General features: G+C 42.3%; 1 protein-coding gene across 1 annotated transcript in view; it reads left to right on the forward strand.

The window, feature by feature from the left end:
• The window catches only part of LOC308297896 (neural cell adhesion molecule 2-like), a gene marked incomplete at both ends in the record, with an annotated part of 168,699 nt that overhangs the window by 39,553 nt on the left and 114,441 nt on the right, over positions 1–14,705 (forward strand). Inside the window, one exon of the mRNA XM_080741460.1 lies at positions 6,350–6,496. Within this exon, the coding sequence (XP_080597586.1) occupies positions 6,350–6,496 (147 nt within the window). The remainder of the gene's footprint in view (positions 1–6,349; positions 6,497–14,705) is intronic.

Here is a 14,705-nt window from a genome sequence, read left to right on the forward strand (position 1 = left end):
TCTACAAGCTCACAACGTGTCGCATCGCGTTGTGAGCTTGTAGATCTGCTATTTTCAAACATATTGTACTTTTACTTTTGGTACTTTAAGTACATTTTGATGCCAACACTTTCGTACTTTTATTCAAGTACATTTTGAATTCCGGACTTTTACTTCTACATTGCAGTATTGATGCTTTTACTCAAGTAAAGAAATGTAGTACTTTTTCCACCATGCACTGGTAGCAGATCTACAACTGACACGCTTCAAGGAAATATTGACGGACCCCCAGCTATAGAGGGAGCACGTACTGTACGGGAACTGTACGCTAGGGTAAAAGCACTAAAGCAGAAGAGAAACGGAGCGTTACAACTTATGCAGCTGACCTGCATTTGCTCACACCGCGGTTATCCTGCATTCTCATGTCCTGTGCAAAAGGAGTTGGCTCTTAACTGCCCTGCCTTTATGCAGGGACTGCTTCCAGACAGCCTAAACGAGAAGCAGATTGGCTCCAAAACCAATACTATAATAAGCTCTTAGACAATTCCAACTGATTCAGAATGCTGCTGTTCGAGTCCTGGCGAAAACCAGAAAATATGACCACATTACACCAGTCTTTAAATCGTTACATTGGCTACCAGCCTCCCAGAGAATTGATTTTAAAATTTTGTTACTTGTCTATAAATGTCTCTGTGGCTCTGGGCCCACCTGCTGTCCATCCTAGACATGTTGAAGCCATATGAACCCACTAGAACCCTTAGGTCATCTGAGGCTGGCCTGCTAATTGTTCACACAGTTGGAACAAAACATGGTGAAGCAGCCTTTCACCAATATGCACCGCAAACCTGGAACAATATTCCAGGTTACATCAGACAATCCCCAACCATAGCCGTTTTTAAATCCAATTTAAAAAACATATTTATTTAACATTTCTTACTCCACCCCCTGATTTATACACTCTTTTCTTATTTACAATGTATATATTATATTTTTTTATTTATTTTTTTAAAGTGCATTGTTGCACTCTGAATGTATTTCTTTTTATTCTGTAAAGCACTTTGAATTGCCTTGATGTATGAAAGGTGCTCTACTGTATGAATAAAGTTGCCTTACCTTGCCTTGCCTACTGCCAACCATGGCTCTGAAGTCCTACACTATGTCTAGACAGCATAGAGATGCATGTACTTCATTCCTTTGTTATGAAAATTGATTGCTTCATGGGAGAAAAAGTAATGTTCAGACGGGGCGTCCCCAGATGACGTGAAGTGAACATTTTTGGACTTTTATGACATTTTTAATACATAAATAAAAAGACAATTACTGTATCAAACATAATCAACAAACTATAATATAAAACTGGAGCAAAGCCGACAGAGACGAAATGAAATGTTCTTAAAAAAAATCCCCTGTTGATTGTCTCCTTCCCATTGATATTGGTAGTTGTAATAAAGGAACTTTATGTGAAATACAGTACTAACATATCTATCAACTTATCTAATTGTTGCATACTTATAATGTACTGTATTACACATACCCTGTTCTGTTTTTCATTTTTGTATATTTTTCCTTTTTTTCATGCTGTCCATCCAATCTGGTGAACTTAGTTTTCAGTTTGTGCTAACATCTAGCAATTGCTGCAGACAGGGCACAATTGGGGGCATTTATTGTCAAAAGTAAACAAAACCCCATCCAAAAGAGAAGAAAAATGCATTGAATAATACTCCAAAAATGTTTTACGTTCTCTTCCGAGTCCAATAAAATGTCATAGCAGCATTAACATTCATGGGTTTAAAATTGGTGTATTCTTCTCAGGATCAGATAAAAATTGAAAAGATTTGTCGTTTCAATGGACTTTTTTCCCGCCTCAACACTGGTACAAATCATCATGAGTGAATGGACCAATACTGTTCTCAAATCGTCTCTGTCGGGTAGGAACCTTGTATCTCCAAGTTTCAAATGTGTATGTTTTTTCGTAAAGTGAAGCCCTGCTTCACCATACAAGACTGTCGCTGTCGCACAAGACTAGTGAAAATAGCCGATCTAAGCACACAATGCCTCGCACCACGTTAAAACGGCTATTTTCACTATTTGAGATCAACGGTTTTGGACATACAAGGTTTTCACCCAACAACAACAACAAGGAAATGCTTCCGGCATCCAGCTTTCGGGGGTGTAGTTAATGTAGCACAATCATTTTAACCATTTATATGTTTGCTATTCAAAATAGCAGATCCACAAGCTCACAGCACACGTTTGTACATATGCTATATTTTTTTAATTTCTGAAAAATATAGAAAATGTTTGGACACTTGAATTATTTTCTCTCTTCTCTTTCTTCTCTTCTGGGGATCACACACACACACACACACACACACACACACACACACACACACACACACACACACACACACACACACACACACACACACACACACACACACACACACACACACACACTGTTAAATTAAAAAACATTAATGAATAAAATAAATAGGCCTACCCTATTTTGGGAACATTTGTTTAAAAAGAATCTTTCAAAAATAGTGAAATAGCAGGTCTAGAAGCTCACAGCATGTCCCTTTAGTTGCATAGCCTACACGTTTAATGAATTATTTCGCACTATACTTTGTGTGATTATTTTACCATAGTTGTGTCCACGGACAACACATTTTAACATGATGTTGAGCATTAACATTCATCTGTTATTGTAAATGGGGACATTCTTGTTTAACTTTTTGTCAGCTCTCATAAATAATTTCCCATCTTTTCAATTTTTATTTCATGCCTGGGAGCATTCTCTGCAACTTACCTGCAATATAACCAATTTAATTTTGCGAAAATAAGTCGGTCTCATTTGGAGTGATGAAGCTCATCCCTGAAGGGATAAGACATGACCATCGTCTCTGTCGGGTGAAAACCCCATTTGTCTCAAACTGTTACTTCTCAGGATTCAAATTCAAAAGTTAAATAGAAGCTCAAAACGCGCCATATTGCACCTTGTTTTGGATCTTGAATAGTGTGGCGCTGAATGATCAAGTAGGGCAGTGGTTTGCAACCAGTGGTCCCTGAGGGGGTTCCAGGTGGTCCCCAGCTAAATGTTGGAGACTTGGTATAACCAAATGGACCCTTACAGATCTTACGCTCTCAAGAGTTAAAATATTGTTAAACATCTGCATTATTACTTAAAGGAGTGGCGACACCGGCCGAAAATTAACATTATGATACAGTAGGTCACGTGGTGTTTCTTCAAACAGTCTGAAAAGGAGGCGGGGCCGTATCAGTTAGTAGTGAATGTATACTTCGTCCGTCGTGCGGTGCCGCGCAATGTATACTTCGTCCGTTGTGCGGTGCCGCGCACAACCTTGTTGTTAGCGTGTAGGATTTATTGGCAATTAAACGAACAACATTTACTCGGTTGAAGATGCAGGTGATCTTTAATGGGGCTTAGCCCAAGGTGTTTCGCCATTTTGAGAATATAATAAAAGTTGTATCGACACAACAATGACAACACAAAATACAAGCCGCTGATTTTCCTCTTTATAGCAACAATTTTAATACCAGTTGTCTGTGTGTGTGTGTGTGTGTGTGTGTGTGTGTGTGTGTGTGTGTGTGTGTGTGTGTGTGTGTGTGTGTGTGTGTGTGTGTGTGTGTGTGTTGTGCGGTGCCGCGCACAACCTTGTTGTTAGCGTGTAGCGTGGCTAGCGCTGCACCGCACGGCTATTTGCGAGAGCTATTGTGTGTGTACACACACACACACACACACACACACACGCGCGCGCGAAAGCACACACACAGACACACAGAGTGTATGAGCCGCGGACCTCCTCTGCGGAGGAGGAGGAGGAGGAGGAGATCGCTGGTCCCTCGTTCTACGGTTGCTCCGGTGTCCCGGGTGCTCCAGTCAGGTTAGGGCAAGAGACAGCAGGGTATGGCCGACAAAACCGTCGCATAGACGGGGAGAAGAAGCGTGTTGACCCTCGTACACCTTTTTTGACACCTTTTTTGAAGAAGACATGTACTTTTTTATCGGTCTAACCATTGATTTTATAGCGAATGCTATATCATTTTTACCCCTAGAACTGATAGTTTTAAAGTTGGTTTAGAAAGTCGGAAAGACACCTCGGACAGCTTTTTTTGGGGCAGTTTCAAAAGATAATGATATGGATAATCGACTCCGCCCCTCCCCCCATATTAGCCCAATCAAATTAATTTATTTCGGTTACTGTACAGAAAGTACTACTTTCAGTACAGTAACTACAATAAATTAATTTGATTGGGTCATTTAACATGGGGGTACATGACATCATTAAAAAAATTGGCTAATTTGATAGCCATAATTAGCTGTTTTGGCCGTGTCACGCCCCCTTTAATAAAACAAGAAGTCTACACGATTAGAGAATGTAGAATAATTTTTATTTTGATCAATGTTTGCCTGTTATCTTATGGTACCAACATCAATGCAGCTTGCAATTGTGTACAAAATCGTATCCAACGATAACAGAATATTCTACGGTTTGGGTCTGAGAGGCTAAATCTCATCAAATGGTGGTCCGTGGTAGCCTGACACTCAGCCTGAATTGACATTTCGTTTCACTCCATTATTCAGTCTGAACTCGCTTCCACCGAAGGCGATTGCAGGGATGGGCGTTGCCAAAAAAGAGGCAGTCTTCAGCGATTGGTTCACCATCTGACAACACATGAGTTGTGTTGTTATGTGTGGCTGGCTAGTGGCTAGCCTGTTGCTTGCTAGTGCTACTGTACTTGCTAACCAAAGAAACAGGCAGAATAGGAGCACTACGAACTAGTAATCAAACACAACATAACATGCCTGCTACTGGTGTTTCATAGCGAGATCGATACGATCGCATTTTACAGCAATTTAACGCATTTTACCGCGACGCGATGTACGGTACGGCGGCGGCGCTGGTTTACTTGGAAACGCACATGAGTTCTGGGAAACCCCCACCCACGCTGATCACAAGACGCTGATTCACGACGCTGATTTGCCGTAAGGATTTTCGAACGAGGAAGGCCTCTTCAATGAGAGCACTTCTAGACCCCTGAATCGCCAAAACAAACATTTTAACGGGTGTGGCTAGCGATTCAGGGTCTGGAACTAGGCTAGGTCCGTGGCTCAAATGCTGAATAAATAATGGTCCTTGATTTCGAAAACCACTGAAGGGCGTTAATTTACGTTAATTTACAAAAAGTTAAAATATTGGAGATACAAGGTTTCTTCCCGACAGCAAACGCCATGAAACACAACCATAACAATTCCCAACAAGGCGAGAGACGTTTTCAAATGTGTGCAGGATGGATTATAAAAGCATCAGCCAATCTCTAATAAAACACAGAAAGGATTTATTGGCAATTAAACGAACAACATTTACTCGGTTGAAGATGCAGGTGATCTTTAATGGGGCTTAGCCCAAGGTGCTTCGCCATTTTGAGAATATAATAAAAGTTGTATCGACACAACAATGACAACACAAAATACAAGCCGCTGATTTTCCTCTTTATAGCAACAATTTTAATACCAGTCTGTGTGTGTGTGTGTGTGTGTGTGTGTGTGTGTGTGTGTGTGTGTGTGTGTGTGTGTGTTCGTGGGAGGGGGGGGGGGGGGTTGTTAGGGTCCTCTGAGGGACACTTTAACACAGGGGCGGGCAATTATTTTGGGGGCCACATGAACAACAGAAAATATTGTGGTGGGCCGGGCCAAAAGGCAGTGCTCCCCGCAAACTAAACACACGGCTTTACCTCCGACTTGAGTAAATAAATACAAATTTTGTTGAAAACCCGGCATTCGGCATCAACTTTTCTTTTTTTAGCCACATTAGCCATTTTTGATGGGTAAGGTAAGGCAGGTCGTCTTGACTTGTGACCAGTCTTACCACCTGCTTGTTATTGAGACAACGATCCAATGATCACACACACATGCTGATGTAGGCCTATGCATTTTGTCCATATGTACGTGAATAAAAAGCTTAAAAATAAAAGCAATGCAGCTTTAGTCCATGCATGAGGTAAAATTAGAAAATGTGTTTATTTTGTCATTTGCCATTAACCCTACACAGGCCGGTCAGAGTGAACCAAAGGGCCGTATATGGCCCCCGGGCCGCACAATGCCCAGGTCTGCTTTAACACATACTGTATAATGGGCAGTGGTGGAAAAAGTACTCTGATTATTACCAATGCCACAATGTACGCATCGTGGTGTGCCTTCAGCTTTCTGAATATCCAAAGTATAAATCACAGCTTAATTTATTAATGTGCAGTATAGCTTCTGCAATAATCTAAATTAGTAAGTAGTTACTAAAGATCTGTGCATTTGTGTGTGCGTGTGTGTGCTCTTGCGTGTGTGATCTCACAGAGAGGCTGACATTCCGGGAGGTGCAGTCGCCGCAGGAGTTCCGCCACGGCGACACGGCGGAGGTGGTGTGTGACGTCATCAGCTCCCCGGTGCCCGTGGTGCTGTGGTACTACCAGGACAGAGAGATCACCACAGGAGACCACCACAGTAAGAGCATGATATATACCATATCACCACATGAGCATGTTATATATGTTACTGTATACCATATCACCACAAGAGCATGTTATACCATATTCTAAAACGGCTAATTCCATTCCTTGATTCTGATTGGCTTGTTGCTGTGGTATATGAGACTATAACCCACACCTTGAATCCGTTTATATCAAAGCCAGGTGCGTTATTTCTTTCCACTGTGCCGTGACGCTGAACTAGAGAAGCGAGCGTTTGATTTTCTCTCAAATTCTGCCGTGCAGGTGCTTCTAAGCACCGCCCGCATGCATAGGACAGTGACTGAATGGCTCCGGGCGGGGCTTGTAAAGGCGAAAAGCGCCTTTATTCTCCAGGCACATACTTGGCTGTGGTTGCTATGCTAGCGTTTTTGATGTGATGTTCACCCACATAGCAGCTAAATCTGGATAAATATGTGTATGGATCGAATATGGTTCTTAACATGAGACTGATCTAACACATAAGCGTTGTTTCCCTATTTTTGGGCAAAAAGAATGATGTGACTTTATAAACACACACTGGCTTCCGTAAGTTCCGGGGATGTGGCTGGTAAACAAGGAAATGTCTCTTCCTGGTGGCGGAGAAGTGTACCTTTTTCTTTAAATAATGGAATGCTATGATTTTCATGTTGCAATATTGTGACCGTTTTAGAAAAGCAATAAGCCACGCAAGGCTTGTGGTTACCGGGGTATTATACACCGGCTGAGAGGGTCGGAAACACTCGGCTGGCGCCTTGTGTTTCCCAACACCTCTCAGCCGGTGTATACTACCCCGGTAACCACTCGCCTCTTGTGGCTTATTACTTTATTACAGCACCACAAGAGCATGTTATATATACTATGTTACTGTATACCATATCATCACAAGAGCATGTTATCCCATGTTGTACATCACCACAGTAAGAACATACACAATAGCACACCGTAAGGGGGGGAAGCAACCGTTAGGTTGCAAACAACAGTGCTTCTAAATATTATATGACACACACACACACACATATAGACCCATGTGAGAGCCAATCAGCGACGTGCCACAGACCCTGCTGCTTTCACTAGCGCATGTGAGTGACTCAGCCAATCAGCGGCGCGGCGTATTGGACATGTGTATTAGCGTCACTCACTCACTCACTCACTCACTCACTCAATCACTCGCATCACCACAGTAAAAGCGTATTATATATGACCAGTTATATATTGATAGCCAGCAGTGGTTCCCTATGGAGACACAAAGAGCCTGCTTTGTTCCCTATGGAGACACAAAGAGCCTGCTTTGTTCCCTATGGAGAGACAAAGAGTCTCCTCAAATTATTGGCATAGGAATGCGAAAAAACTAAAACATATCCAAGAATTAAAGTCTCCATGGGGTGAGATAGAAAAAAGCTATGTTGGGGTGAACTATCCCTTTAAGTGGATAAAGGTATACTATACAAGTGTGCAAGTTTTTACATGTTGGCAAATCATCAGTGAGCTAACTTCGGTGCCCATTAACAGATTGCATTTGGTATAAAGTAACCCCGACAAACACTTTTCAAACGCCAACACTCCCGTGTGGCACACTGGCGCTCCCAGTCCTCACTGAAAAGAATGACTAGCATGCCAAAAAGGAAGGCATTCTTGAGGAAGTGCCATTTCCCTGCCTTTGTCTAGCCTCACAATAAGAGAACAGTGAAGTCCATGAATAGAGACCTCAGCTCTGCATAGTGGTGGAAGAAGAAGGACCTTTTTTCTTTACTTACTTAAAGGTATGCAATGCCACAATATGAAAATACTCTTTTACAAATTAAAGGCCCATATTCAAATATTAATATCAATAATATATCAATCAATATATCAATAATAGTTGACAAGTTAGCGAACAGCTCCATCAGGTGAAAAAAAAATTGTAAACATTATGTGACGTGATCGAAAATCCGGATCTCCATCTGTCTCCTGTTAAATCTTTTCACGGTACCGCCTTTTTCGCTGCTCCCTGGTTTTCGCTACGTATTTGTTTATTCTTCTATTATTTTACACTAACTAACCAGGAACCAGGTTTCCTGTGCAAGTGCTGACATGTTTTACCATTGAGCTAATAGAGCCTCCTTGCTTGCTCAGGGGATAAATTGAATCTTGACCATCAGGTCAAAATTTGTGTCATATCCTTTGACACGATCTAAATGTCTCAATAGAAGAGCAGGGAGACAAATTATAACCACCCCATTGTATGGGGTGGTTATAAGTTATATTTTATTAACATACTCTACCATAAACTGATTGGACAAAATTACATTGTATTCATTAAAAAGGTTACATAGTGCTGCTTTAAAGTTATACCATGTAACTTTTTTTATAAAACAAATCTTAAAATGGTCCTAGCTGTTAAATCGCTAAAGAACCCCCACTCCGTTATTTTCAGCTTCTAAAGCCTTCTCTTTATATGTTTTCTATGATCCCTGCCCGGGACCGGTTTTCACGGAAAAATTGCGTCATCACACTACCGGCCAATCACAGCGAGGGTTATACACTGCCGGCCAATCACAGCGCAGAACATACACTGCCGGGCTCTCTGGTGGGTTTAGGAAACACGCCTTCAGGAAGTACACTGCAGTGTTTACACTGGAGGAGTCTAGCATGTAACTCCCCAACCGCTGCTCGTAGAAGGACACGGGAGACCTCATTGAAAGCATCTCGGCGAGGCGAGGCGGACGCGGTGGTCTGACGGCCCGGTCCGCGAGCGAAAAACGGACGAAAAAAGCAAACGCGACCGCGGTTTGCTATACTGCTACAGACCACCAGTTGAGCAACTTACACAGTATAGCTTTAAGTACAACACATTTCTGACAAATTTCCAAAGCATATAGTTTTGGTCTTTATTTTGTTTTATATTTTTGAGGTGCCCACAATGTTTAATAGGTTCCCACACTGGTCCTGTGTGCAAACTGACTCGAACACAGACAAGCTGCTTTCACAGCTCAACAAGGAGTGGAAGAGAGTGTGCGTGTGTGTGTGCGTGTGTGTGCGTGTGTGTGTATGTGCGTGTGTGTGTGCGTGTGTGTGTGTGTGTGTGTGTGTGTGTGTGTGTGTGTGTGTGTGTGTGTGTGTGTGTGTGTGTGTGTGTGTGTGTGTGTGTGTGTGTGTGTGTGTGTGTGTCCGTGTGTGTGTGTGCGTGTGTGACTGTGCGTGACTTTGATCCATTGATACCTGCTGTTTGTCAGCGAGGCTGTGTAGCAGCTTAATGGCTCGATCACTGAGCTGATGGACAGAAGGTCACAGGTTCATGCGCCCACGGTGGAAAGGTGGAGTGGTGCAGGGTGAGGTGAATGGAAGTGAGACCTCTCCCTGCATCTCTATAGGCCCTTTAGCAAGGCCCCTTATGCCCAAGGTAATAGCCCACGCAGCAGGGTTGCTGACCTCTGTGTTATGTGTGTGTGTGTGTGTGTGTGTGTGTGTGTGTGTGTGTGTGTGTGTGTGTGTGTGTGTGTGTGTGTGTGTGTGTGTGTGTGTGTGTGTGTGTGTGTGTGTGTGTGTGTGTGAGCTCAACAGCGCTGTGCAGAGAGCAACAACATGAAAAGAACATTCTCTGCTTCGACTGCTGTGATCTGAGCTAGGGCTGTGCAGCAGAGACCATTAAGAGTAACATTTTAAAACGCTAAAGTAAAAATCACACCTAGTGTGAAGTGAGCAGTGAGCGGGGCCCTGGCATAAAACAAACAGACATTTTTTAACATGTCCCCCCCCCCCCCCCCCCCACCCCCCCTTTTTTTTTGACCGGACAACAAGCTTTGAGCTGATTGTGCCGGGATGTAGGCCGGACATTGTAGCCGCACTTCAGTTTACTTAAGCCCAGACTTTTTTTTTATGAGTTGCCCATTGTTTTTTTGACCGGACAAAGCCAGATGTTGGAGCTATACTGTAGCTCCTGTAGCTCCTGTTAATATTCTAACCACTTAAACCTGTTTTCTTAGTCAGGCACGTGCACACATAGACATCAAAGGGGGCTTGAGCCTCTGCCCTTTTATCCGTCTGTAAAATAGTGCCCTCTCCAGACCATGAATGCAAGTAGTGAAAATAGCCGACCTAAGAGCTCACAACTCGTCTGTAAAATAGTGCCCTCTCCAGACCATGAATGCAAGTAGTGGAAATAGCCGACTGCGACGCGTTGTGAGCTTGGAGGTTTGCTATTTTCAATATTTTCACATTTTATTTTATATATTTCAGCCCCTGCCCCTCTACTCTGGTTAAGGAAGAAAGAGGCCGAACAGCTCTTCAGCCACGATGCAAAACTTTAATGTCAAACCACCGTTTCGACTGTATCAGTCTTCTTCAGGGTTTAAGAAAGCCCCTGCCCCTTTAACATTCTCTGCACGTACCTGTTCTTAGTCAAAATGGACCTGAGTTTCAAAATGACTTTTTTTGTGCTTTGATGCCAATACATTTGTACATTTACTTAAAGGGATATTACACTTTCAAAGTCATTTTATCGTCTAATCAGGCTTTTATGAACACCCTGAACAGTTTTTAATTTGCTTGATTCAATATTTAGATATTTGATGTAAATGTTACCAGGCCCGACACGCCCAGGCCCTCTCCACATACACACCCATTGTAACTTCAAACTCCATTTTAACCGTGATAAATTCATTAAAGACAACCATTATTTTTTCTGGTGACTCAAACTACCCTCCTAATACGTGAGCAGGCCGTGTTTTTTAGACGATAAAATGACTTTGAAAGTGTAATATCCCTTTAAGGAACATTTTCAGTAAAGGCTTTTTTTATGCTGACATTTTTCCCATTGAGCTAATAGAGCCTGCTGTTTCCATTACAAGATGTTGCTGCCCTACATGCCAGCCGACATTAAAAGCAGTAATTAAGTAAGTAATAATAGGGCCTGCCTGATTTCTCAGGAGATAAATATGACCTTTGTTCTAAATGTCTCAAATCTCTCAATAGAAGAGCAGGGAGACAAAATACAACCACCCCTTCTTCTTCTTTCGTGTATCTTCGTCATATGTCCAGCTCAGTGTTGGAAAGCCACGCCCTCGTCTCTGGTCCCACTTGGAAGAGGCCGGCCTCTGAAGGAGGTCTGTACAGAGGACAGGTGGTGATTATGTGCTCTGCAGTCTGCTCTGGTTCTCCACACTCGCATACTGCGCTGTCTGCCAGGCCCCACTTCTTCATGGGTGTTTTGAAGCGTCCGACCCCAGTGCGAAGGCAGGGTCCACTGACGGCGTACGTGTTCTCCTTGGACTCCATCTCCCGGGTCTGGGATGTGATGGTGCATTCGTGTGGGCTCAGCCGACTCCCATTCCCGCTTCCAGGCAGTTGTCAGCCATGTTCTTGCAGACATGTCCTCACTCCTCATGGATGGAACCAAGCATGCCTTGTGTGAGTGTAGCGGCCTCTCGTCTTAGGCTGGCCGGGGGAATTCCTGCTAGGACTGGCAGGTAGGACACAGGGGTGGGTTTCAGGCAGCCAGTTATGATCCGAAGGGCATTATTGAACCACCCCGAAGTTATTGTGACCGAACGTCGCAGTTTACTATGAGAAACGTCACAGCTTGTCACTGTGATGTCAGGGGAACCACTTTACCAGAATGGGTTTGCCGCTCTGACATCACATTCTGTATTCGCTGTGATGTCACACTAACAGAATCCCTTTCATGCCCATATATGGAGTTCCCTGATGTCATCAATATTAATGATGCCTTGTTAGGGAAATCCCGGTGATGCCAGGGGGAACAATTGTCCCTTTTATGCCCATATATGGAGATATGGAGATCCCTGTGATGCCAGGGGAACAAATCCCTTTTATGCCCCTTTAGGGCGAGGTCGAGCTTGTTGCCCTGAGGCGTCTTATTGTATTATTTTTTTTCTTTTTGAAGCGGTGAAAACCGCTTCCAATGAATGGCTTTGTGTGTATCACGCCCATATATGGTCATTCCAGTCCAGAATGAACAGGCTTTTTCAAAAACAGAATGTCCGTTTAATTACCATATATGGTGATCTCAGTCCAGAATGAACAGGGTTTTTCAAAAACACAATGTCCGTTACCTTATGTCCATATATGGTCACTATAGGCCAGAATGAACAGGTTTTTCCTGTCCTGTACGTGTAAAATATCAGTCCAGAATGAATAGGCTTTTTCAAAAAGCAAAATGTGTGTCTCATGTCCAATGGTCATTTCAGTTCAGAATGAATAGGCTTTATATGTCCTGTACATCGAACCGAGGTTTGATTTTTTAAACCTATTATACCAACTGTCATACCAGCTCTCCAAATACATTCAGAATAGAAGTTTTATCTGTCCACCGCTTCAATTCGAACCGAGGTTCGAATCTGGTTTAGTTACATAGTGCCGTTTAAGTGAAAGATCTGAGTTCTCATGCTCCATCTAACCTTCAGACACAGATGTCAGAATGCCGATCAGAAAGACTGATTTATTTCTTGTTGAAATTAAAAACTCCAGTGGTGCGGCTGATGATGAAAAGTGGTGATAGCCATCTCTTTAGTTTTCCTTCTCTTTTGATTAATTTGAATTGCGTTTGCACAGCGTATCAACATCTTGGCCTGGGTAGAGATGGTTCTGGCCAATCTCAAGAGTGGCCAAGAGTGGAGATTATTTTGGGTTCTGGTAATTACCACAGTGTTTATCTCCCTGACGGCTTTATCACGGTTTGTGAAGATTGACAGATGGAATATTGAAGAAGGGAGATTGCGTTTTTTTCACTCGCTATTTCCATAACTTTCTTATCTCACAACAACCCCCCCCCCCTCCCCTCCCTCTCTCTCTCTCTCTCTCTCTCTCTCTCTCTCTCTCTCTCTCTCTCTCTCTCTATATATATATATATATATATATATATATATATATATATATATATAAGTAACTAAGTACATTTACTCAAGTACAGTGCTTATGTACAATTTTGATGTATTCTTACTTGATGTATTTCCAATTTTCAGTACTTTTACTTCTACTCCACTACATCACAGAGGCAAATATTGTACTTTTACTCCGTTACAATTTTGAATTCCGGATTTTACTTGTAACAGAGTATTTCTCTATGGCAGTATTGATACTTTCACTTATGTACAAAATGGGAGTACTTTCCACTTTCCACTGGCCATCTGTCCATCCCATATTGCCATTTATTTTCTGCTAACTCAGAGGTTCACAAACATTTTCTGGTTAAGGACCCCTTAAATTGATGCAACCCCCATTTGAAAATATGTTGCGCCAGGGACCTCCATACAAGATTTGTTTCGTTAAAATGTAAAAAGAAGAAAATGTTTAAAAATGTCCCAATACAGTTTGAAAATCAAAATTCACAAGCTCACAATGTGTCGCATTGTGAAGTGGTTGAACTGATTCTAATTCTACATGTATATTAACTCCTGGAAACCTCTCAAGGACCCCTGGGGGCCCTCCGTGACTCTTTCGCTTGTTTATGCTTTTTAATCTGTACAGACCATAGACCGTAAAAAAGATTGGTTTGAACCCTATTTTTCAGCGATTTCAAATCGGCCAACTTTCTCTATCCGGTCCGAAATGCTAAGGGGAAATGAATGCTATTGGCTGCAACCACATCTAAGTAGAACCAGCAGAAACCCTAGAAACATAGACCCACCCTACTTTAGCATTACTTTTTAAATGAATGGGACAATAATTTACTAAACACATATCATGATGATTTAAAAGACTTTAAACTAGCGATTGAAAACATAAAGTGTTTATGAAAAGGTTTACTAAGGTAATGAAGTGTTAAGTTGGCCCAAAACCTCATTGACTTTATAATCGACATTATAATGTATTGCGACCAGTAGATTGTGAAATAGCGACATCTGCAGGGCCATTAATAGTGTAAGACTGAAAAACTGGTTCAGCCTAGCAGCTAGGGGGAGCAAGAGAGCTAGTTTGGGGAGAAGAGAGAAAGAGAGGAGAGAGAGGAAGGAGGAAAGAGTTTTGGTAACTTGTGATTGTTACACTGTTCTAGCCGGCTGCAGTTCTGTACATGTGTTTGAATGGTCAGTAAAAAGTTTATATTCTCAAGTGATGCCTCATTCTTTATATAACACCTCCAAGTTGTTATACTGGTGGAATATTTGCTCACAGTTTCAACATCTACAGAAAGGAAAACAAAACAAAAGGACTTGTGAGTGCTCAACACCTCCAAGTTGTATAGCAACAGAAAGAGATCCCTGAAGCTT

The sequence above is a fragment of the Nannobrachium achirus genome (assembly GCF_963921795.1).
Source record: "Nannobrachium achirus genome assembly, chromosome: 14".
NCBI lineage: Eukaryota > Metazoa > Chordata > Actinopteri > Myctophiformes > Myctophidae > Nannobrachium > Nannobrachium achirus.